The sequence below is a fragment of the Babylonia areolata genome, chromosome 11 (genome assembly GCF_041734735.1).
Source record: "Babylonia areolata isolate BAREFJ2019XMU chromosome 11, ASM4173473v1, whole genome shotgun sequence".
NCBI lineage: Eukaryota > Metazoa > Mollusca > Gastropoda > Neogastropoda > Buccinidae > Babylonia > Babylonia areolata.
Genome location: NC_134886.1, coordinates 16,046,111 through 16,073,184, shown reverse-complemented (window position 1 = coordinate 16,073,184; position 27,074 = coordinate 16,046,111). Strand labels below are relative to the sequence as shown.

The 27,074-nt window shown below is 40.0% G+C and overlaps 1 protein-coding gene and 1 non-coding gene across 2 annotated transcripts in view; both read right to left on the bottom strand.

Annotated features, from left to right (window-relative positions):
* The window catches only part of LOC143287578 (sodium/myo-inositol cotransporter-like), a 67,075-nt gene that overhangs the window by 18,417 nt on the left and 21,584 nt on the right, over window positions 1-27,074 (bottom strand). Inside the window, exons 6-10 of the mRNA XM_076595683.1 lie at window positions 9,875-9,979; window positions 9,166-9,271; window positions 8,054-8,134; window positions 6,749-6,963; window positions 4,524-4,659 (exon numbers count right to left, since the gene is read on the bottom strand). Coding sequence (XP_076451798.1) covers window positions 4,524-4,659; window positions 6,749-6,963; window positions 8,054-8,134; window positions 9,166-9,271; window positions 9,875-9,979 — 643 coding nt within the window. The remainder of the gene's footprint in view (window positions 1-4,523; window positions 4,660-6,748; window positions 6,964-8,053; window positions 8,135-9,165; window positions 9,272-9,874; window positions 9,980-27,074) is intronic.
* On the bottom strand, window positions 25,949-26,111 carry LOC143287808 (small nucleolar RNA SNORA23). Its single transcript, XR_013056017.1, has one exon. It is a non-coding gene; the product is annotated as a small nucleolar RNA SNORA23 (small nucleolar RNA).

Genomic DNA, 27,074 nt, shown 5'->3' with positions numbered 1-27,074 from the left:
CATTTAATGTTTATTGTAAAGTGCTTTGAGCTCCCTTTACGGGAGGAAAGCGCTCAGCAATTATCCATTATCAATATTGATATCATTAGCGCCTATCCTTGGTCAGAGACTATGTTCTGAGTGCTTTGAATACATGGAGTCATCTCCACAACTGGCTGCCTAACTTGAGTAGGGCTGACTTAGAGATGCCATTGGGCGCTCGTCGTTCGCTTCCTGTGTCATTCGGTCAGGCTTCAGTCTCTCTCTCTCACACACACACACACACACACACACACACATATGCATGCGCGCACACAAACACACACACACTAGTACAAATTTACACTAAAAATGTTCCTGTTTTGCAACACATCAGAAAAGCAGGCACTGAAAATGCACCCATTCTGCTACACATCAGACAAGTATGCACTTAATATCTAACTATTTTTTTGCAGCACACAAAAAAAGTAGGTAGTCAAAATGTACTCAGTATTTTGCTAAACACCAGAAAAGGTGACACTGAAAATGTATTCATTTTGCAACGCTCCAGAAAAGATGGCACTCAAAATGTAAATATTTGGCAATGCATCAGAAAAACAGGCATTTCTTGTGAAGAGGTTGAAAAAAACAAAGCTATCTCTCTCATTCTCCCTCTCTCTCTTTCCCCCACCTCCCTGTCTCTGTCTTTTTCTTTTTTTTAACTCTTTCCGGATGAAGGAATGCTCACGCATTCCTACACAAAATGTATTCGGTTTTGGACGAAGGAATGGAATAGCATTCTCCGAAAGTAAAATTCCATCATGCGCTGTACACGTGATTTTGTGATTAGCCAAGCAGAGTGCGCTATTCTGGGTCACTCCACAATCGAACAGTATGATTGGTTAATATGGGATGTGTGGCTCGTCTCGCACACATGCTGACAAAGTCACTGACCGGTCGTCTGCTCACGTGCCAGCCTGTTAGTAAAGCGGCCTCTTCTCGGAATGTTGTGAAGCGAACAAGGCAGTGACGGCAATGTTTTAGGGTTGCTGAAGTACTTGAAATGCTACAAACTGAAGGGTTGGACACTGAAGAGGTGGATGATGACGAAGAAGAAAGCGAATTTAATGCAGAAAGCGAGCATGGGTATGGTGATTCGGGGTGAAAAATTGGCAGTATTTTCTACATATGGCAAAACTGTAAAAATAAGATGAGAAATTTGATTTTTTTTACATGTAATAGCTCAACACGTAATAAACCAGTTCTGAAAGTTTCATTTTCTTACACAGTATTTTGTATTTTTTGTAATTTTTTTCCTAACCCTTACAAATGGGCCATCTGTGGGGAAAAGCAAGGGAGAAAACTTGTCGTCCCGAGTGAGTTAATATTTTTCATAAGTGTTATATTTGAGAAAGTTTATCATTTATGCTTGGTTTTTTGTTGTTGATTTTTTTTTTTTTTTTTTTTAAACAGTTTCTGGTCCCTTTTCTTTCTCTTCCTCTCCATTTGTGTTCACACATTACCACTGTTCCATTCACACATGCTTCTCTCTTTGTTTCTCTGTCTACAGACAATATCTTTGCATACAAAACTTTTAGTGTCGATCAATGTTGTGCATTTAGGTTTTTTAAAAATTGCTCTAGTGTGATTTTTCCCCCCGTTTGTCTGTCTGTCTGACCTCTCACTCCCTACTCATCACTATGACGATAATACACTTTAAAGAAAGAGAGAAAACAGAATATAAAAAAAAAAAAGGGAAACCGCCTGATGTACAACCATCTCAGTTTTGACCAGGAGTGTTACACAAGTGGAACAGTGGCCCAGTGGTCATGTGCTCAACAAGGAAACCGGTGTCCACTGGGTTCAGGTCCAACGCGGCACCAGGATTTTTACTGCCCCCTCCACTGGTGGTATGGGCACTAGTCTTTTTGAATCCGACAATAAACCAAGGTCCCATGGGCAGCATGTATTTAATGCACATAAAAGAACCAATGGCAACGAAAGGATTGTCCATGGCAAAACAATGTAGGAAAATTCATCTTGTTAATAAAACAAATACATGTACAGACAGGAGAAAAAAAACAAACAGAAAGAGCAGTGCTGCACCCTGGTGACACACCCTCCCCTGGAGGGGAGAGCAGTCTGAATTTCACAAAAGAGTGATCTACTGTGACCAAAAAAACACAAAACAAAGTTTTTCACTACAATACAGTACAATACTTTGTGATACCACCTACAGTACCATATTAATATAATTATAGTCGTCTGCACCACCTGTGACCATGAGTGTCAAACACTGTAGGTTACTGGTTCACACCACCTGTCAACACCATTGTCATCAGCTGCTGACACATCCACATTCACACCTCCACGGTTGTGAGTGACAAGTGACACATTCTGCTAATACTATGTGACACCTGGACCACACTCCACTGTTTTGACAGGTGAGCACACAGAACGAACACTGAACACTGAAATGCATACGGCTTTGGCTGACTGATGCTCCTGTCTTGCACAGAAGCAGCAAACTCATCACCAAAACAGTACAGCATTATCATACAATACAAATGAAACAACCATATTGTGAGTTAACTACGCTAAGTTTTACTTTCGGGTTTCGTGTGTACATGCTGGAGTGTCAAAGCTGTTGCATCCAGGGTAAACAGACATTATTTCATGGGCATTGCAAATTGTGGTTTTACAGTATGACAGATAGTCCTTTCATGACATTTATGATTGTTTTTTTATGTTTTAATTTCATCTTATGTGTTTATTTGATTTAATTTATTATTGTAATTTAGGTGCTGGATTTGTAATGTGATAACAACTTGCTTCAGCTTAATTATAGCTTAATATGAAAATAAAGTAGTTGTAGTATTAGTAGTAGTAATGGTAACAGTAGCAGCAGCAGCAGTAGCTGTAGTAGTAGTAGCTGTTGTAGTACACTTTTGTGGTGACTTAATGGTTAGTGTGCTTGCAAGAAAACAAAAAGGTATATCCAGTCCGCTAAAAATCATTATTTTTTTTAAATCAGTGTTTTTTGTACAACAAATAAGCTGGAAAGCTTAGATCACTATCCTGAAGAGTTATGACACTAAGGCGCAGTGCTATACAATGAGAGAGAGAGAGAGAGAGAGAGAGAGAAGCGAGCAAGGAGGGAAAGAGAAAGACAGAGAGCCTGAGAGAGGAAAGAGAGAGAGAGAAAGGGGAGACAGCCAGAGATAGAGAGGGGGGAACAGACAGAGAGGGGGGGGGGGGACAGACAGGGAGACAGAGAGAGAAAGAGAGGGGGGGAACAGACAGGGAGACAGAGAAAGAGAGGGGGGGACAGACAGGGAGACAGAGAGAGAAAGAGAGGGGGGACAGACAGGGAGACAGAGAGAGAAAGAGAGAGGGGGAACAGACAGGGAGACAGAGAAAGAGAGAGGGGGACAAACAGGGAGACAGATAGAGAAAGAGAGAGGGGGAACAGACAGAGAAAGAGAGAGGAGGGAAGAGACAGGGAGACAGAGAGAGAAAGATAGAGGGGGAACAGACAGGGAGACAGAGAGAGGGGGGAACAGACAGGGAGACAGAGAGAGAAAGAGATAGGGGGGAACAGACAGGGAGACAGAGAGAGAAAGATAGAGGGGGAACAGACAGGGAGACAGAGAGAGAGGGGGGAACAGACAGGGAGACAGAGAGAGAAAGAGAGAGGGGGGAACAGACAGGGAGACAGAGAGAAAGAGAGAGGGGGAAACAGACAAGGAGACAGAGAGAGAAAGGGAGGGGGAACAGACAGGGAGACAGAGAGAGAAAGAGAGAGGGGGAAACAGGGAGACAGAAAGAGATAGGGGGGAACAGACAGGGAGACAGAAAGAGAGAGGGGGGAACAGACAGGGAGACAGAGAGAGAAAGGGAGAGGGGGAACAGACAGGGAGACAGAGAAAGAGAGAGGGGGAAACAGGGAGACAGAAAGAGAGAGGAGGGAACAGACAGGGAGACAGAGAGAGAAAGGGAGGGGGGGAACAGACAGGGAGACAGAGAAAGAGAGAGGGGGAAACAGACAGGGAGACAGAGAAAGAGAGAGGGGGAACAGACAGGGAGACAGAGAAAGAGAGAGGGGAGAACAGACAGGGAGACAGAGGGGAACAGACAGGGAGACAGAGAGAGAGGGGGGGAACAGACAGGGAGACAGAAAGAGAAAGAGAGAGGGGGGAACAGACAGGGAGACAGAGAAAGAGAGAGGGGAGAACAGACAGGGAGACAGAGAGAGAGGGGGGAACAGACAGGGAGACAGAGAGAGAGGGGGGAACAGACAGGGAGACAGAGGGGAACAGACAGGGAGACAGAGAGAGAGGGGGGGAACAGACAGGGAGACAGAGAAAGAGAGAGGGGAGAACAGACAGGGAGACAGAGAGAGAGGGGGGAACAGACAGGGAGACAGAGGGGAACAGACAGGGAGACAGAGAGAGAGGGGGGGGGAACAGACAGGGAGACAGAAAGAGAAAGAGAGAGGGGGAACAGACAGGGAGACAGAGAGAGGGGTGAAAACTGACAAGAGAGAGCAGTGCCACCACACTCACTGGGGTACAGAACACGGCTGATCATCCCGGGGATGACCATGATGAAGATGGGCATGATTTTAATCACCCCCGCCATCAGCGTGGCGCCCTGGGCATGGGCAAGGCTCTTGGCTGCCAGCACACGCTGCACGATCACCTGAACAACACACCTTCACTGGGTCAAAATCACCTCATCAACACAGATCAATAACCACTCAAAATCACCTCATCAACACAGATCAGTAACCACTCAAAATCACCTCATCAACACAGATCAGTAACCACTCAAAATCACCTCATCAACACAGATCAATAACCACTCAAAATCACCTCATCAACACAGATCAGTAACCACTCAAAATCACCTCATCAACACAGATCAGTAACCACTCAAAATCACCTCATCAACACAGATCAATAACCACTCAAAATCACCTCATCAACGCAGATCAGTAACCACTCAAAATCACCTCATCAACGCAGATCAGTAACCACTCAAAATCACCTCATCAATGCAGATCAGTAACCACTCAGAATCACCTCATCAACACAGATCAGTAACCACTCAAAATCACCTCATCAACGCAGATCAGTAAACACTCAAAATCACCTCATCAATGCAGATCAGTAACCACTCAAAATCACCTCATCAACACATATCAGTAACACTCAAAATCACCTCATCAATGCAGATCAGTAACCACTCAAAATCACCTCATCAACACATATCAGTAACACTCAAAATCACCTCATCAATGCAGATCAGTAACCACTCAAAATCACCTCATCAACACATATCAGTAACACTCAAAATCACCTCATCAATGCAGATCAGTAACCACTCAAAATCACCTCATCAACACATATCAGTAACACTCAAAATCACCTCATCAACACATATCAGTAACACTCAAAATCACCTCATCAACATGCCATCACCAGGTCAAAATCACCTCATCAACACAGATCAATATCCACTCAAAATCACCTCATCGACACATATCGATAACCACTCAAAATCACCTCATCAGCATTGACCAATAACTACTCAAAATCACACCTGATCAAATGGCCATCAGCTGATCAAAGTCACATGGTCAAAACACAACACCATCAGCTGGTTAGAATCACCAGGTATCAACTGACCAACTGATGGTCAAAAGCACTTGTTCAACAGACATTCACCTGGTCAAAATTACCTGTCAACAGACCATTCTCCTGACTATCAAATGACCAAACTCACCTGATCAACAGACCATCAAATGACCATACTCGCTAGATCAACACATCATCACCTGATCAACAAACCATCAAACGACCATACTCACGAGATCAACACATCATCACCTGATCAACAGACTATCAAACGACCATACTCATGAGATCAACACATCATCACCTGATCAACAGACCATCAAACGACTGTACTCACGAGATCAACACATCATCACCTGATCAACAGACCATCGAATGACCATACTCACTAGATCAACACATCACCTGATCAACAGACCATCGAATGACCATACTCACGAGGTCAACACATCATCACCTGATCAACAGACCATCGAATGACCATACTCACTAGATCAACACATCACCTGATCAACAGACCATCAAATGACCATACTCACTAGATCAACACATCACCTGATCAACAGACCATCGAATGACCATACTCACTAGATCAACACATCACCTGATCAACAGACCATCAAATGACCATACTCGCTAGATCAACACATCATCACCTGATCAACAAACCATCAAACGACCATACTCACGAGATCAACACATCATCACCTGATCAACAGACTATCAAACGACCATACTCATGAGATCAACACATCATCACCTGATCAACAGACCATCAAACGACCGTACTCACGAGATCAACACATCATCACCTGATCAACAGACCATCGAATGACCATACTCACTAGATCAACACATCACCTGATCAACAGACCATCGAATGACCATACTCACTAGATCAACACATCATCACCTGATCAACAGACCATCCAATGACCAAACTCCAAACTCATCTGATTAAAACAGACCATCAACTGACCACACCAAAACAATATGTAGGAAGTGTTTGTAGACAGACAGGTGGTTGACCGCACAAAATCATATACACATATATATACACATATGTATGTACACACACACACACACAAATAAAAATAAACACTCAGAGAAACACACACACACACACACACACACACACACACACCCCTCACCTGATCGGTGCACCAGTACCAGATGGAGCCCGGAGTCTGCCCCAGGAGGAAGCCCAGCCAGGGCATGTAGTCGTCGTCCACGTCCCGCAGCATGCGGAAGGCCTGGGGGTCTGTCCAGTGACAGGTGGTGTTCACCACAATGGCCGACACGTTGTTGGGCACCGCCTGCGGGTACTTGTCCAGCAGACCCTGGAACCCCCCCACCTCTTCAAACGCTGCAACATAGCCATGGCGGCTGGCCGCTGTGTTACACGTGTCCAGCGTTGTGCGTCTGTTGTTTGCTGACTAAGCATGCTATGTATAAGTTTCAGGCTGTTGCTGCTTAATGCGTTTGAAATTGTGGGAGAGTGGGAGAGTGTGTGTGTGTGTGTGTGTGTGTGTGTGTGTGCACGTTTCTGAGTGTGTGTGTGTGTGTGTGTGTGTGTGTTTGCTTTTGAGAATGAAGTCATGTTCCAACCAAACACTAGAAACACCGTCATGGTCATGAGGTCAGCATTCTTCTCCTTCTGCGTTTGTGGGTTGCAATTCCCACCACACTCACTCATTAATCATGAGTGGGATTTTTCATGTGTTTCACTCTTTTTTTCTTTTTTTTTTTTTTTACCTCACACCATGTGGGCAGCTATACTCTGCTTTCAAAGGGTGCACACTTCATTTTACAATGTACAATAACACACAATGCAGCTGTTTGCTGATAATGACAAATGTACAATAACACACAATGCAGCTGTTTGCTGATAATGACAAATGTACAATAACACACAATGCAGCTGTTTCCTGATAATGACAAATGAACAATAACACACAATGCAGCTGTTTGCTGATAATGACAAATGTACAATAACACACAATGCAGCTGTTTGCTGATAATGACAAATGTACAATAACACACAATGCAGCTGTTTGCTGATAATGACAAATGTACAATAACACACAATGCAGCTGTTTGCTGATAATGACAAATGTACAATAACACACAATGCAGCTGTTTGCTGATAATGACAAATGTACAATAACACACAATGCAGCTGTTTGCTGATAATGACAAATGAACAATAACACACAATGCAACTGTTTGCTGATAATGACAAATGAACAATAACACACAATGCAGCTGTTTGCTGATAATGACAAACGTACAATAACATGAAATGCAGCTGTTTGCTGATAATGACAAATGTACAATAACACACAATGCAGCTGTTTGCTGATAATGACAAATGTACAATAACACACAATGCAGCTGTTTGCTGATAATGACAAATGTACAATAACACACAATGATATGTGGTGACCAGTACAAACCTCTAACCATCAGGTACAGTGCACCTCCCAGCATCAGCACGGCTTGCAGTGTATCAGTGTAGATGACAGCTGTCAGTCCCCCTGTCACAAAGACAACTCATGGGTTTCAGTTGTTGTTTTCTTATCACAATTTTCTGCCTTTGGGAAACTTTTCCCCCTTGATATCTGACCAGACTGTCGTGTGATTTTCAGCGCCTTACTGGTCAGATCAGTTTTGACATCCTCTGTACTGTACAACTTCTGCACATGCCTGAAACCAGTGTCCACATCAACACAATAATTCACAAGTCATATCAAACATTTTCTTACAAAAACATGTAATCAATTTCTGTGGAACTGTCTTTTTCTTCTTTTTCTTTTCTTTAAAAAAAAAAAAAAAAAAAAAAATTCAAGCTGCAATCTTGACAGACAGTGTGGACGGACAATGGACGGACAATGTAAGGGGCATCCTAACCAGCCCTACACATACATTTAACTACACGCATCCACATCCAGACCAGAAAGGTCATCATATCAGAGACCACAAACATCAGGCTTCTTCTTCTTCTTCAGCTCAGTGAAGAGTCACTGGCGTGCCACACATGTGGAGTGATGGCCTAGAGGTAATGCGTCCGCCTACGCCTTGGAAACGAGAGAATCTGAGCACGCTGGTTCGAATCACGGCTCAGCCGCCGATATTTTCTCCCCCTCCACTAGACCTTGAGTGGTGGTCTGGACGCTAGTCATTCAGATGAGACGATAAACTGAGGTCCCGTGTGCAGCATGCACTTAGCGCACATAAAAGAACCCATGGCAACAAAAGGGTTGTTCCTGGCAAAATTCTGTAGAAAAATCCACTTCGACAGGAAAATCAAATAAAACTGCATGCAGGAAAAAAAACAAAAAAGAAAGGAAAAAAAAGGGTGGTGCTGCAGTGTAGCGATGCGCCCTCCCTGGGGACAGCAGCCCGAATTTCACACAGACAAATCTGTTGTGAGAAAAAGAAATACAAAACACAAATACAAAACTGTTCACCAGATTCCTCCTTCCTCATTTAAGGCTAGCCCAGAACGACCCCTGGGTAAATCCCAGCAGGGGGGTAGTTTGAGGCTGATACACCAAATCCAACTTACCTGTGATGGTGAGCATGGCGGTCAGCATGATAAGGATAACGATGGACACGTACAGATCCCACTTCAACGACTGCTGAATGAACAGTGCCCCAGTGTACAGATCGCCCTGTTGGTCACAGTGGTAAATGTAATGTCTACATGTTTTAATCATATATCAGTCTATTTGGGTGAACAGATATTATGATAAAATTAATTATTGTTAACCCGGGCAATTCAAGAACCTGTATATTGTGAACGTTACTGAATGAACGGCATTAAAAGACTGCAGCTCAACATCAAGTCTGTTATTCTATCATATGAAATAACAGTGACTCTACAGTAACCACAACATGTCAACTGTGTCATGACTCATTGTGTATGAGACTAACAAAAAACTTCAGACTCAAGTATATATCTGTTGAAATTAGCCATATCAAGACTCATAAAAAAAATGTCACACAAAATTGTCTCTGTGGAAATTAAATGAGGAAATCAAGCTTGAGAAAACCATTTTGTGCGTCTTCTAATACTGAATAAAAAACAAGAATAAACAGGGAAAATATGACAAATGCAAAAAAAAAACAAAAAAACAAAGGAAGAAGGGAAAAAAAAACCACACACACACAAACGTGGTAAACACTACAGCGTCCAATTGGCCATTTTCTACCACTGCGACACTATAATGCCTCACGTGCTCAAATGCACCATCACCATCACCACATCCACTCACCGAACACTTGGTCAGAACGTATAGGACCAGCGAGAGGCAGGCGAAGTAGATGCGCAGGCGCTGGCCACCAAAGCGTTTTGACAAGTATTCAGGCATGGTGTAAGTCTGAAATTATCCATCACCTATGTTCATCCAGGATTTTTGCACAAATGGAGCACTCACCTACCTAGCTGCTATTTATAAATCTGAAGTTCTGATTAACTCTGGACCTCTCAAACTAAATCTGAATACTACAATCATATTATCATCTGAAAGTAATTATAGGAAGCATATCACCTATATCTGCGTCATTAACCTTCAGAAGTAAAGTATCTATCAGCCTAACTACTGCCAACATGGCCTTCAGAAATCAGTTAACTGGGCCATTTATCTATTACAAAAAACAACAACACACAAACACAAAACATTAACTATTCATTGACCCTTACAACCTATCCAGCAACTACAAATACTGCCATCATAAATCTGTTTCTTCGCTGGCAAGAAATTTACCACAAATCTTGATATTGTATGTAATGTGTGTACCATTAATTAATTGACTATCTTTGCAAGATCCATGAAAACCATGCTTGTAAGAAGCAAGTAGCTGATTTTGTATTTTCGCTGATGTATTTTTCAAAGTTTTTGATATTGTTATGTGTAAGTGCAGAGACATGATATATTATCTTAATATAGAAATATTCTACAAGTTTTTAAGACACATATTTCAGACAAAAAAATATAAACTTAGAATGGCGATACACATGCTTCTTTTATCTTTCCAGCCAAATGCAAAAAGATTGGCAATTTTGTTTTGAATTTGAATTGAAAATATTAATCAAAACAAAAATTACAAGTTCCTCAAAATTATTCTCTGCAATAGAAAACTTCCTGCTATTTGTAAATGTTTACAGTCCAAATATAGAAAACTTGGTGGTGGTTGCTTGTTTTGTTTGTTTGTTTGTTTGTTTTTTGGGGGGGGGCCAAAAAACATTGAAAGAAACTACAGTCAGCTATTTTCATAACATCACAGCCATCAGTGAATACAATGTTGATGTAGAATCTTATTAAAATGTGCCTCCAGTATCAACTAAAAAGGGCAAATTATCAGGAGAAATTACAACTGATGAAGCAAGCAATGCACTAAAAAAAATATTTAAAAAATAATGAAAGGCCACAGACTGATGGATTTGGGGAAGAAACAATCAAGTTCCAGAAAAAAAAACCTGGTTTATTTTGTTATTAGATTCTTTGAATGAAGTTTGCAATAGGAAAGAATAATGTGTAAGATAGGATTCCTATGCATCTCAATAAGAATAAAAAGAATCGTGCCAAAGCTAAATGGTGAAGATCATACAGGTTTACATGATGTTCTGACATAATAATATATTCAAATGCTAAAAATATCAAAGTTCTGTTTCTCTGTACTGACTGTGAAAAAGCTTTTGACTCCACAGTCTGGAAATCTTTGCCCAAAGTTTTGAGAAGATTGTTGATGGATTCAAACTATACTGAAAATATAAAAACATATAAAATGAGCATTGAGCTGTTATTGTTGATGGCAACATCATGAAATGGTTAAGTATCCAAAGAGGTTGAGACAGGGAAATCCAGTTTCACCTTATCTGTTTATTCTTTGTCCTGAAGTTTTAGCTTCAATGATAAAAGAAGAGAAATCAATTAACTTTGGAATCTATTCATGTCAGTAAAATGGAATACAAAACCTGTCAATTCACTGATGATACCCAACTATCAAATATTGGAGATACATCATCTGACTGGTCTATACATATACACAGTTGATAGTTTTAACAAATTGTCATGTACTGGGTTGCTAACTGATGCTGATGAAACACAACAGTTTGGCTAAGAAGGTGAAAAAAATGAGCACACCATGTGCACTGTCCTCATTAATGAATCCAAAATTCAAAATACTTGGGGCATGGTTCACACAAGAATTAGATGAATGTGAAATTCCCAACAATAATGTTTTCTTGCATTTCATAATCTTACCTTAATTACAGTCACAAAGTAAAATCCCTCCAATAGGTAGAATAGCAGTTTCAAGATCACACGTACAATGGAAACTTATACACCTGTGAGTTTTACTGCCATACTGACGGCGTCACTTTCTACATAATGTGCCAAAAATATGCTTTCCTTTGTGTTTAATGGAAAACAGGATAGAAGCTAAAGGCTTCCAGTAAAACAATTGAACAAGGTGAACCAAACATACCATATTCACAAAAGACAGACATTCTTTTTAACTAATATGGTTCCAGAAATAAATGGAAACTCATTGAAAAAATAACTGTATCCATCTTATTGATAAACTAGACAGCAACAGTCAAAATACAAAAATGAAAATACAGTTTGGACCAATGCATTCAAACTAAAAGCATACAAACTGTTCTGTCTTTGTGGTTTCTACAAAGAAAATATAAAGAACTGTAAACAAATAAACCAATCATTGCAAACTGATACAGAAGGGAGAATAATCTATAAAGAAATGGAAAATATTTGCATATTATAAGTTTATTGCAACTTTGATTACTATGTTAATTTTGTGACTTCCAATGTCTAGATAACTAAAATGAAAGTCTGTCAAAACCACTGAAACATAATCAACTTATCAATTAAGATCTGGACATACCCAGTGCATATGGAAATGTGCTGCTCAAAACTGGCAGTTAACCTGAATATCAACATTCCTTGGAAAGCAGTATTTCTTTATAATTTTTTTTAAATCTTAGAATCGGATGTCAAATTGAAATGGCTGCAGGTAACAAGTATACAAAGAATCAACGACTGCTGGCAATGTTGTTGTCAATGCTATTTGATGGGTGTAACTTATAAGACTCTTTGCAAGAGAACCGATTTAACACTTTTTATGGCATTGTAAACACATTATGAAGCTGTTGCTGTCTCAAGAAAAGCTGTTCAATAAAAAACGTGACAATTACCCAAACTGAAATCTCAAGTAATGTTGTGTTCTTACTTTTTGGAACTGATTAATCCTGTAAACTAATGACATGTTTGATTTCATACATCTCTCTCTCTCTCTCTCTCTCTCTCTCTCTCTCTCTCTCTCTATATATATATATATATATATATATATATATATATATATATATATAAAAGATTTGCCAAAATGTATATATTTACTAATGCAATGTGGAAATACAGTCACAAAATCTGTATTCCAAAAACAACGACTGAATTCAAAAAGAAAGTTACACAATGCAAAAATTCATATTTGATAGGAACAGAATCACTATAAGCCAATGTTTTTTTAAACGGAATACATATCAATTTCTTAAACTGCATATTCAAGGTATTGTGACTGACTGCGAATTAACCCTCAAATGCAAAGTTTTTGTCACGAGTCAACTTAAGAAGACAGAATAATCAACATCATCGGCATAGAAAAGACAAGGGTTGGAGTTCTCACAATTGGGGACAGTCTGTAATTCATGGTGTGTGTGGTGATATTAGTTATGAAAACACTGAATAAAGCTGGATGAACATATTTCCCTGGTGAATTCGCTTTTGAATAACAAAATATCTGCATAAAAAATCTCCTTTTTACTCTTCACTGGCTCTTCTTCCTCTCAGCTATTTTGTATTACAACATTTCATTTTGTGAACACAATCTGTGCTAAAATAGATGTCGCTTTTTCCACATTCTGCATCAAAACAAGGTCATGAAATAAAGTTTATTACATTCTCAACATGAACACTCTTTGTTATGCCTTACTTTGTAAGGAGTTCCATTACAGGCAAAAAGAAAAAAGTGAACATTTTAACAATATAATAAAACGCAAACAAATAAAAACATACAAAGATTTTTTTTTTTCAGATTTCACCCTCATTTCACCCTCATTTGCCCAGTTTCCCCCAACCCTCCATTCATTCACATCTCCCACCCCTTCTAACCGATAATACTCAAATGTATTCATAAATCCTTTAACAAAATGTCTTCAATCACCGATATGTGTGACGGGACATTAAACAAAAATTCCTTCCATACAAAGACTCCCATCATCTCTGCCACATGCACAAACACACAGTAAACTCATTTCTAAATCAATATCACAAAAACGAATCTCCTGTCTTTTTCATTCTTCCATGCAAATCTGTTTCCATTAACCTTTCTCCCACCTTTGCTTTAAAAGCTGCAACTCCGTATTTCCCTCCTTTATCTGACAAGTTTACAGCCCTCTAACTACTGCATTAATGCTGAACTTTGTTCATCGTCTTTAATGTATCAAATCATCAATATTTCACAGTAAAAAGTGACCATTCAATTGAAAGTGTTGAAAGTGTGAGCAAGAAAAATATGAAAATCGTTACATGTTGATAAGTCTTCCAAAAAAAAAAATCGGAGTTTTTAGATCTATATAACATAAATAAATTCTACAATACAGCACATTTTTAATGCCTGCTTTATTTCCCAGTTTTACAATCTACATCACTAACATTGCATTTCATGGTATCATTTTTGCAGTTTTATTCTCCAAAAGTGTAGAGTGGTTAAAGCGTTGGACGTTCAATCTGCGGGTCCCAGATTCAAATCCCATGGCACCTCGTCGGTAAAGGGCAGAGATTTTTTTAGCGATCTCACAGGTCAACAGATGTACAGACCTGCAAGTATCTGAACCCCTTTTGTGGAAATACACATGCAGGAAATCAAATACGCACATTAAAGATCCTGCAGTGCACAACCCCCAAAATGGAGCATGACTGCCTAAATGGCAGGGGGAAAAATGGTCATACATGTAAAAGCCCACTCGTGTGAAAAGTCAACGTACAAGTCACAACCCACTGATGAAGAAGAAGATTCTCCCAAAGTCACCTGGGTCACATCATTTTCTATTTATAACTCTTAGTATCATGTGGATACCAATTTTCAAACAACAAAATTCCACACAGGCACATGCTGAGAGTGAAGTGGGGGAGGAACACAGTGAAGGGGCCAGGAGGGGGAGGAACACAGTGAAGGGGCCAGGAGGGGGAGGAACACAGTGAAGGGGCCAGGAACACAGTGAAGGGGTCAGGAACACAGTGAAGGGGCCAGGAGCACAGTGAATCAGGAACACAGTGAAGGGGCCAGGAGGGGGAGGAGCACAGTGAAGGGGTCAGGAACACAGTGAAGGGGCCAGGAGGGGGAGGAACACAGTGAATGGGCCAGGAGGGGGAGGAGCACAGTGAAGGGGCCAGGAGGGGGAGGAACACAGTGAAGGGGCCAGGAGGGGGAGGAACACAGTGAAGGGGCCAGGAACACAGTGAAGGAGCCAGGAGGGGGAGGAACGCAGTGAAGGGGTCAGGAGGGGGAGGAACACAGTGAAGGGGCCAGGAGGGGGAGGAACACAGTGAAGGAGCCAGGAGGGGGAGGAACACAGTGAAGGGGTCAGGAACACAGTGAAGGGGCCAGGAACACAGTGAAGGGGTCAGGAACACAGTGAAGGGGCCAGGAGGGGGAGGAACACAGTGAAGGGGCCAGGAGGGGGAGGAACACAGTGAAGGGATCAGGAACACAGTGAAGGGGCCAGGAACACAGTGAAGGGGCCAGGAGGGGGAGGAACACAGTGAAGGGATCAGGAACACAGTGAAGGGGCCAGGAGCACAGTGAAGGGGCCAGGAGCACAGTGAAGGGGCCAGGAGGGGGAGGAACACAGTGAAGGGGCCAGGAGGGGGAGGAACACAGTGAAGGGGTCAGGAACACAGTGAAGGGGCCAGGAGGGGGAGGAACACAGTGAAGGGGCCAGGAGGGGGAGGAACACAGTGAAGGGGTCAGGAACACAGTGAAGGGGCCAGGAGGGGGAGGAACACAGTGAAGGGGTCAGGAGGGGGAGGAACACAGTGAAGGGGCCAGGAGCACAGTGAAGGGGTCAGGAACACAGTGAAGGGGCCAGGAGCACAGTGAAGGGGCCAGGAGCACAGTGAAGGGGCCAGGAGGGGGAGGAACACAGTGAAGGGGTCAGGAACACAGTGAAGGGGCCAGGAGCACAGTGAAGGGGCCAGGAACACAGTGAAGGGGCCAGGAGGGGGAGGAACACAGTGAATCAGGAACACAGTGAAGGGGTCAGGAACACAGTGAAGGGGTCAGGAACACAGTGAAGGGATCAGGAACACAGTGAATCAGGAACACAGTGAAGGGGTCAGGAACACAGTGAAGGGGTCAGGAACACAGTGAATCAGGAACACAGTGAAGGGGTCAGGAACACAGTGAATCAGGAACACAGTGAAGGGGCCAGGAGGGGGAGGAACACAGTGCAGGGGTCAGGAACACAGTGAAGGGGCCAGGAGCACAGTGAATCAGGAACACAGTGAAGGGGCCAGGAACACAGTGAAGGGGCCAGGAGGGGGAGGAACACAGTGAAGGGGCCAGGAGGGGGAGGAACACAGTGAAGGGGTCAGGAGGGGGAGGAACACAGTGAAGGGGCCAGGAACACAGTGAAGGGGCCAGGAGGGGGAGGAACACAGTGAAGGGGCCAGGAGGGGGAGGAACACAGTGAAGGGGCCAGGAGCACAGTGAAGGGGCCAGGAGGGGGAGGAACACAGTGAAGGGGCCAGGAGGGGGAGTAGCACAGTGAAGGGGTCAGGAACACAGTGAAGGGGCCAGGAGGGGGAGGAACACAGTGAAGGGGCCAGGAGGGGGAGGAACACAGTGAAGGGGCCAGGAGGGGGAGGAACACAGTGAAGGGGCCAGGAACACAGTGAAGGGGCCAGGAACACAGTGAAGGGGCCAGGAGGGGGAGGAACACAGTGAAGGGGCCAGGAGGGGGAGGAACACAGTGAAGGGGCCAGGAGGGGGAGGAACACAGTGAAGGGGTCAGGAACACAGTGAAGGGGCCAGGAGGGGGAGGAACACAGTGAAGGGGTCAGGAACACAGTGAAGGGATCAGGAACACAGTGAAGGGGTCAGGAGCACAGTGAAGGGGCCAGGAGGGGGAGGAACACAGTGAAGGGGCCAGGAACACAGTGAAGGGGCCAGGAGGGGGAGGAACACAGTGAAGGGGCCAGGAGGGGGAGGAGGTGGGGTGCGTCATGGACTGGTGAAACTGTTGAGTCAATCACTCAGACAAGATGCTTAAGACAATAATAACAAAAAATAATCATGAATTAGAATAAAACATGTACCACAAATTTTATGATGGTTGATCACATTGTTACTGCTTATTGAACACAGTCTTAACCATTACAATGATTATGATAATGATAATGAATTAGAAGAAAAAAAAAGTGCAACATAATAAGAATGCCGGTCACAGAGTTAATGAACAGTTCTGAAAAATATATTAAAATGAAGGTGAACGTAGTATACTGCTGAACATTTCTGAGAGTTTCACACTAGGTAATCTACTCCATGTCAACCACGTTTGTAGATTTCTGAAATGGATTTATACAATGCCTCTCTAGTCTGACATTGGAATAATGAAAAGATCTTGAGACTAAATCAGTGAATGGAGAGTAAATGCTTGAATCAATATAAAATGAACAATCCTTGAATGTAGACTTAACACTTCAATTAACAATTGGATTACATTTGTTCAGTTGAGTATTTACTGAAATTTGATGTTTTTAAGGTATCACAATAACTATGTGGATAAACACTGGCTTCTGCAGTCTTGCCCAGCAGTGGTGTGGCATGAAAATGAAGAAAGAAATCCACAAACACAGCATTCATGAACTATAGATAGCAAATGCCAGGAGACAATATGCAGAAGTTCAAAGTTTCTGATTTTCACACAAAGGTCTACTTTCAAAACAAAAAATAAGACAATAATAACGCTGACAATAAAAACAATAGGGGAAAGACCTGATGTGTCAATGTGTGGGAAAAGCTGGTGTTTACCATTCCCTGTTAAGTGGCTGACCTCTTTTCTAACCTGCATCACACAACTACACACACACACCAACATCTTGTGTTAGTCTGCCTTTCATGCTGCAGCAATCAAAGTCTTCCAGCAAGAGAGCACTGGTGGAACTACATGAGCAACACGACCACGTGAGTTGACTCGACACCAGCATCACTGCAGTCAAGGAGTAGAGACAGATTTCAGGCATACCGACAACCATTTGAAAATCAGTTATGTTTAAATATCTTTATGGCTGATTGTTTTCATACACAGTGGATTTTGAACACACTTCCACTGTTCTATAAGCATGCATCATTGAGTGTAAAAGCCAACAAATGAACATGTGTATAACATGGACAGATGGGGTATGTTGCTACAATGTTGCTAAATTTGCCAAAGAATCCAACTGATCCTTTAAGCATTGCCTTGTGCAGTGATTTGGAGTTGATATACCTGACACAAGGGAGGGTGCAGTAAAAACAACAACAACAAAACAACAACCCTATAAACAAGCCTTGTCAAAATGTTAGTTCTGAAGAGGGCAGATTCAGATAAAGTTGATACATTCTCAAAACTTTTAATGGGAGTCCACACTGCAAACATCAAACAACAATATGTATGTACAATAAAAGAACATTTTAAAAAAACTGTACAATGACATGTCTCCATTCCAAAATGCAGTTCTGAATTATACTTTTGCTTCAATGCAAACTATTCGTGTATAGATTTTGCAAAATACACACATTATTCAAAATACAGAATTTTTGTTTTTGTTTTTTGAACAAGACCACAAGTTACAAAAACTGATTTTATTCGTTTGTAATTATGTGCTTTTTTTAAGGCAATAACTGATCTTATAAAACTTATTTAAGTCTATAAATTCACCACAATGAAATTATTGAGTGTGACTTAACTTCAGCAGGCAGAACGAAAGAAATGAGTACATCTATATTTACATTCAGATTTAAACTGTACAGGTGAAACAATGTACTCCTCTCTACAAGTACTTAAGTGACATCAAGAGAGGTCTTGCAGAGCATGTCTGTAAATGCTAAGAACACATTATCTAAAATTTGTTAGTATCATGTGCTTCTACATGCATAGCATCAAATGGTTTTATTTGTAATCTGCCTGTCCACACAACAGAAGCAATTCAATTGTGGGGGGCAGAAGTACTGGACAAAAAACAAAACAAAACAAAACAAACAAAAAAAAGATTTTAAACACTTGGGTTACTGTGAGGGGGTGAACACAAAGGTATATAACTTCATCCACTTCTTTGTGTTAAGATTTCATGGCACAAAGTAATCAACTAAGAAATAATGACCCAATGAATTGACAGTAAAGAAAAAAAAATTCTGTTGATATGGATAGGAAGTGTAATTAAAAAGCAATAAAAGTATGATCATGAATATTTGGTTGATATGATTCCATACAATGCTGTCATTAACTTAAGTAAATACGTGTTGATATGGATAGGAAGTGTAATTAAAAAGCAATAAAAGTATGATCATGAATATTTGGTTGATATGATTCCATACAATGCTGTCATTACCTTAAGTAAATACCAAGTTAAGTAGTATTGCCTTCCAGCTACTTCTTTACTGTCATCAAAATAGGTTTCATTTTGATATGTCTTTTTTTTCATTTATAGAAGCATCTGAATAGCAAAGCATAATTATCAGCCATTTTCATAAAATAAATCTTGCAACAGAACTAATTAAAATAATAACAACAACAAAACCAAAACAATAATAGTAATCAAAAATTGATAAATATGTTATAGAACCAACTGAACAAACAAAAAAATTAACAAAGGTAATGAATGAATAAATAAAGATAAATAAGAAGCCTGTAAAGAAAACCCTCCATATTCTTGCCTACAAAAGACCTGCATGTCAGCCTCCAATAAAGTACAGTGGAACCCCTATAGCCACAAACACACTCAGGGAGGACTGTTAAGTTTTGGGGAGAATGGTTGAAAAATGATTATTCATCAGAAAAGGAACAGATCAAATTGACTCCATGCCAAATTCAAACAGGATGTGCAAAAAGCGGGAATCTCTGTTGTTAGAGAAAAAAGAAAACATTTTTAAAGTCAGGGCAAACTGAAATGTTACAGAGGTTCCACTGTAACCAGACTAAGTGGAAGTGTTGCAACTGTGAACAGAAGTAAAGATTTTATCCATGCCTCGCCAGGGAAATGAAGAGAAACTTGAGGGGGATTCCCGAGTCCTCATAACTCCTTTTCACCCAAACCAAGTTGGGATTGCTTTTGAACGCATTTGACTCACAACTGCAACAAAATCTTTCATCTGAGCAACATGAAGCATAGCACATGTCAGTATGCTTCGCTGCCCGCTGAAAACAAGGTTCAGAGGTTAAGCACTGCTGCCAGTTCATTCACAAATGAAGAGACACAATTCCAATCTCCTATCCCAGACTGATACACAGCGTTTGCACAGAACACTTTACAAGAGGGTCTTTATGGAGTAAATAGTCATAAAAGAATTTCAATGTGAATGTGACAATTGAACAACAGGCATGAGCAAGTAAACAAGGTCACTCCAATTTATCAAACAGGAAATACAGCTGGAAAGACAACAACAAAAATATATAAAAAGAGACATAATTTTGTTTTCCTTTAAGAGAAATCACTTAACCCTTTAGCACCAGCTGTTCAGAAAGGAGAAAATATTTAACCCTTTAGTGCCAGCTGTTCGGAATAGCAGCAGAACAGTGACAAACCTACTGACTTTTCAGATCATTTTCAGACACTAAAAATTTTGCTTTTGTTGAAAATTGAAGACAAGTGAATTCCCATCACATGAAAGAAAGGAAAAAAGGCTTTCTTTATGATAAACAATAATCCCAAAACTAGGTTCGTGTCCTGATCCCCATGTCCACATGATGCATAAATGTAATATTGGCACTCTTCTGTGCTGCTGTATAAATTGACGTTGGCACCAAAAGAGTTAAATAAAACAGCAAAGTTTCTGATTCAGCCACAAGAAGAAAATTTACGAAGGCAATCACAGTATTTTGTTTGATAATATATCTGTTGAGCACATAAACATGTAAAGCATAAAAATCAAATAAACTGCAACAAAACAAAAATTGAATACAATTAAGAGTGAAACATTCCAACACATTTAGTGATTACAAAAAAAACATATAAACACAAATTCTTCAAGCATATAACATCCACAAACACCAAGCAAACACACACACACACACACACAATCAAAACAAAAAAAACACTATACACTGATATCCCCTTCTTTCTTGGGAACATACATACATACATAATTCGTCAGTAGTTGCATTTTCATGTTTTCAATAACTATGATTGAAGTAATTTGCTTTATAATAAAATCTATATCACGATGAAAGTTTGTGTGTGAGTGCACAGATGACTCCATATTAAGTACATACAAAACTTGGAATTCTGAACTGGATAGAAGAGTGACAGCCATAAAGATGTATTACGCATGTACATGTGTCTCCAAGAGTGAATGCATTTCTGTTCATGTGTCTGCCTGAAGACAGATAGATGTCTTACAAACTGTTAGACCATTTGCAACAGAGCTTGCATCAAGTGATGCACACGGTTGATAACAACTGAGAGAAAAAAAAAACAACTCTTTAACCTTGACCTTAATTCATAATCACATGGAAAGGTGAAAGATGAAGGAGGTTTTCGGCAATTCTATTTGCTTCAGAAAAAAAAAATGCAGAAGAAAAGAAAATGTTCATCCTAGTCTGGGAAGTAGTGGGAGAGTGTAGGTGGTTGTAATTCAACTTTGTCCAAAACGTTTACGCAACAGATGATCAAAAAGGACTCTTTGTCATGCAAGTTTGACACTGGATGCAATGAACATGTAACCAAAAGCACCAGACCAGAACTATCAGCAAAATATTGTATTGTATTGTATATTGAACACATCAGTCCTACAGCACTGGCAGTGAGAGGTCCAACCTTCAGGAAAATTATAGGATAGAGATGCACTGATCAAAGACCTACCAACTTACACACACACACACACACACACACACACACACACAAACGCACACACACACACACACACACACGCATCCAACCAGGAAACATACAAAACAGCCGGAATTCTTCCTTTAAATGAGCATCTGGAGTTAGCAACAGCAAAATTCGCTGTAAGATACACTTCTATGACAGAAAATTTCATTGCTGATGAACTGACAGTAAGATCTGACATTGATTTTCCAAAAAGAGCTAAAGCTATTTCATCACAAGAAACAGTTGCAAATTACGTTTCAAATCTGTTAAAAGAATCTAGTGTTAACATGAACGAGATAGCTATAAAACCATCTTGTACTCCTATTCCTTTTTGGGAAATGTTGAAAGCAGATTTTGATATAAACTATTCTGAAACAAAAAAGGAAGAAAACATCAATATCATGATGAGTGCCGCCAGAATACACATAGTAGAAAAATACCAGAATTATCTCCATATATTTATAGATGGATCCGTTCTTAATGACAAAAATGCTGGCACAGCTTTTACTATTCCCGCTTTTAAAGTTGAAAAATCTTACCTTATTGGAAAGAATCTTTCCATTTTTACGGCTGAACTTGTTGCTATTATACAAGCATTGAGCTACTTGGTGAGCCATCAAATAGTTTTCTTGAAAATAGCATTCTTTGTTGATTCTAAATCAGTACTTTATGCTCTAGAATCATTTAGCCTTGAAACAAGACCTGACTCGGTTATTGAGGCAAATCATTTGGTACATTGTTTGAGGATTAAAGGCACTGATGTCAGTTTCTGTTGGATGCCTTCTCATGTGGGCATTTATGGCAATGAAACTGCTGATAAAGCAGCTAAAAGAGGAGCACAAGATTCAGAAAAATCGACAAAAATACTTGTCCGACTTTTCGTGAAAGAAGCATACACTATTTTAGAAAAAACAGCATGGGGTCGATTTCATAAACAATGGAAGACAGAGTCTTCAAAACAGAAAGGGACATTATTCCCCGAACGTATTATTAAAGAAAAAAATACTGAATTCTTCAGCTTGCTATACAAGATTAATAACCTCTACTTTCTTCCGTATAAAACTTGACGTGCTGAAGACAAAATACAGTAAAAATGTTGTATGCATTTGTGGTAAGCAGTTTGGCTTGCATCATAGTTTGTTTTAATGTCAGCAGTTACATATCTTCTTGCCCAAGTATTTCACAGAGAGTAACTATTCTGCAGATGATTGGGGGGAAGTTATTTCTAACGAGGTTCATTTAGTAGAACTTTCAAAGGCATTAGTCCATAGCCCTATTTCTACATTCCTTTAGTGTACTTCATAATCATGTTCATGGTTTTAGTTATCATCATTATTGAATTGTTACTGTTAAAGCTAATTTCATGTTAGTTATGCATTTCTTAGTAGTTTTCTACCTTTTCTGTTTTATTCTTACTTCTCTTTCCCCTCTCCCTACCCCTCCACACCCTTTTTTTTTTTTTTTTTTTTTTTTAAATCGTCTAATATCACTAATAGTGAAAAGACGCTAAACTAAAGAACAACACGTGCAAGCATGCACACACACACACAGATATGCTCGCACAAACATAAAACTCTCACTTGCTGAAAAAAAAGCATCTAGATTCTCACACAGGTGTTTGTGTACCACACACACACACATGCAAGAAAAATACTATATGAATTAAGGACTCAGCATGGCATGATGCAGGGCACAAAAACAACACAGTCATACTCTTGAAAGAAAGTAAATACCTGAGGGACATGAGTACTTTCCACCAATAAATTTTTGAACAAGTAATGACGATGACAATGATACAACTACTACTACTAATAATAAAGGGAATGTTTTAGAATTCATCACTCTCAAATTCTGACAAAATAAACATACTGAAATGAATATCTACATACAGGAGAAGCTAACTGTGATTTAAGTTTCTTAAAGTTTTTGGCTGCATTATCATCAACACCATTTAATGAGCACAATAGCCGAGTGGTCAAAGTGTTGGACTTTCAATCTGAAGGTCCCAGGTTCAAAGCTCAGTAACAGTGCCTGGTGGGTGAAGGGTGGAGGTTTTTCCAGTCTCCTAGGTCACGTATGCACAGAACTGCTTGTGCCTAAACCCCCTTCGTGTGTATACACAAGCAGAAGATCAAATACACACGTTAAAGATCCTGTAATCCATGTCAGATTTCGGTGGGTCATGGAAACAAGAACATACCCAGCATGCACACCCCTGAAAACAGAATATGGCTGCCTACATGGTGGGGTAAAAATGGTCATACATGTAAAAGCCCACTCATGTACATATGAGTCAATGTGGGAGTTGCAGCCCACAATGAAAAAGAAGATGATCTGCTCCATTTCAGTTGGCCTCATACCATGCTGCTCATTCCGAGTCCTCCACAACTGAACACTGAGAAGAAAGAAAGAAAGAAAAGCAACCAGGAGTGAACCTAACACACTCACCAGCAACAGCTGATAAGGCAACAGATGAACAGTCTGTGTTGTGAATGTGGCATGTTATGTCATGTGCTGTTGTATATTTGGATCAGTCTGCTTGCTTTGACACATCTTTGAAACCGAAAACTTTGGAAAAGCAGTTTGCAAAAAGATTTCATCTCTTGTAAAATATCTGCAAAAAAAGAGAACAACTAAAAGCAAAAAAGCAAAACAAAAACAAACAAAAATGAAAACCAAACCAAACAGTAAAAGAACAAGGATTCCATGTCAAAACAGCAACAACAAAAACACCACCAATATACAACTAGGGACAAACAAACGAAATACAGTGTTGCATTGTGAGGTGGCAACAAAGGATAACCCAGTGAGAGGCTGTCAAATTTCCACATGCAGAAACGCGACAACCAAAACATACCAGCAAATACACAAAAACCAAAACACAATACCATATAACAATAAGTGACAAACAAACAAAAACTTAAATAGTAACAAGTGATCAAAATAAATACAATACTGTACAACACAAAGCATATACAAAGTGACACACTCTAACGCAATCTTTACCAGAAGAAAAGAACACACTTAGGAAATCATCCACAAAGAGGAATGTAACGAAATGTTGACAACAAAATATACGCAGCAAAATGCAATACTATACAATACTAAACAGTTTCAGTTTCAGTAGCTCAAGGAGGCGTCACTGCGTTCGGACAAAACCATATACGCTACACCACATCTGCCAAGCAGATGCCTGACCAGCAGCGTAACCCAACGCGCTTAGTCAGGCCTTGAGAACACACACACACACACACACACACACACACACACACACAAAAAACCAAAAACAAAAAAAAAAACAAAAAAAAAAAACAACAACAAAAAACGGGGGAATAAATAATAGATAAGCTTGCATAAATAAATAAATAAATAAATAAATAAATAATAATTATAATATAGAAAAAGGTAGTAGTAATAATATTAGTAATACTAATAAAATGATAATAATAAAACATAAATAAATAAATAAATAAGACAACAATGGTGATAAATAAGCAAATAAATGTAAAATATGAAGACACACATTCACACATACACCCACACATGCATAACAGAAATGCACCAGACATGCAGTTTCACATATATGAAAGCACAGTCAAATACATATAAACGTACATGAGCTCCAACACACACACACACACACACGCATTACCGTGCACCTCCTCTACCCCCCTCCTCCACACACTCTATATATACTAAACAGGGCACAACATGAAAGCCAAGCAGTCAAAGCCAACAGATGCTATTTTAGTCAGGACAAAACACCAACAGGAAGTGGGGGGCAACGGCTGACACCCAAAACTATACTGCAGTCATTCAAATAACACAAATCATAACCAGGGCAAAGAGAGATGGAGCAAGAGAAAACAATGCTGATGTTAAAAGAACTAATTATTTACTAATGCACTGGAATCAGTGGAGAGAGAAGAGATTAAGACACACACACAAAAAAAAAGAGCCTGAAGTAGTTCTCTGCAAAGAAAGCGAAGTGTGACTGGATTGTTCAGACACAGAAGAGAAGCAATGAAAATACTTCCTTGTCTAAGAACAGGTTTTGGTGAAAAGGAATCAAGGCAAATACGCACACAAACAGACAAGGACAGAAGTCTTGAACTAGAGCTCTGGTTCTAAAATACAGTAATGTGCCTACATGCACCAGTTACTTGGAAACGAATGTAAAAATCCCCAAAGAAGCATTTTTGTGGATTTTACTGATGTCAAAGAACAAACAAAAAAACAGCAACAAAAAAAACTTCAATATATCCCTGTGTGTGTGTGTGTGTGTGTGTGTGTGTGTGTGTAAAACACACACACACACACACACACACACACACACACACACACACACACACAGACTTTATACAAGTATACAAGTCAAAGAAATCTTCCAACTGTTAACAACCTATAACCATCAACCCAAATACTTATGAAGTGTGGTATGGCTTAGTAGTTAGAGCTTTCAACACAGATTTATAAGGTCCATGTTCAAATCTTCAGTACTTTTAAATGTCAGTTTGGGATAAAGATTTTTCTTATCTCCCAGGTCAACAAATCTGCAGATCTGAGCAAGGCACAAACTTCAAGTGTGTAAGCATGCAGAAATTGAAATACATGTGAAAGATTCTTTGATCCATGTCAGCATTCATTGGGTTGAAGAATCACACGGCGCATAACCAGCATGCAATATGCAATACACCTAAAATCATGGCAGACAGGCCATAAATGTCATGTGACATAAAGATAAATCTGCTCAATTACCCATGAACATTGGTACTGCAGTCAATGCACATGACCAACTATCCGTACCTTCCTTTGTGTAATAAGATGTGACTTCCACCAACTGATAGTATCCATGCAGTTTCATGGTTGAATTGTATTTTGTATATGTATGTTAAAATGTATGTATGCATTGTGTGTGTGTGTGTGTGTGTGTGTGTGTGTGTGCGTGTTCAGTTTGTTAGTCATATTCTGGATTTCTGGATAGTGTGCTAAAAAAGTATCCATTATTATTATTATTATAAAATAAAAAATCAAAAAATTGTGGAATGCGCATGCATGTTATCAGAGGCATGCTGCATTAACTTTTTTTCCCCGTATTGTAGGTAATGTCTTTCCAACTTACACTCTAGGAGAATATGAAATGGTGTTTAAATAATCAATGATATAGAAAAAAAAAGAGATGCAACAGCGCACACTGGGGTACTTTGTAAGATGACAACCAGTTTGAACCAAAGACTCCTTGTCTCTTTCTCACATTACTTTCCATATGCAAGTGATCATGATGCACAATAAATAAATTATTATGCTGCACAATAAATGTATT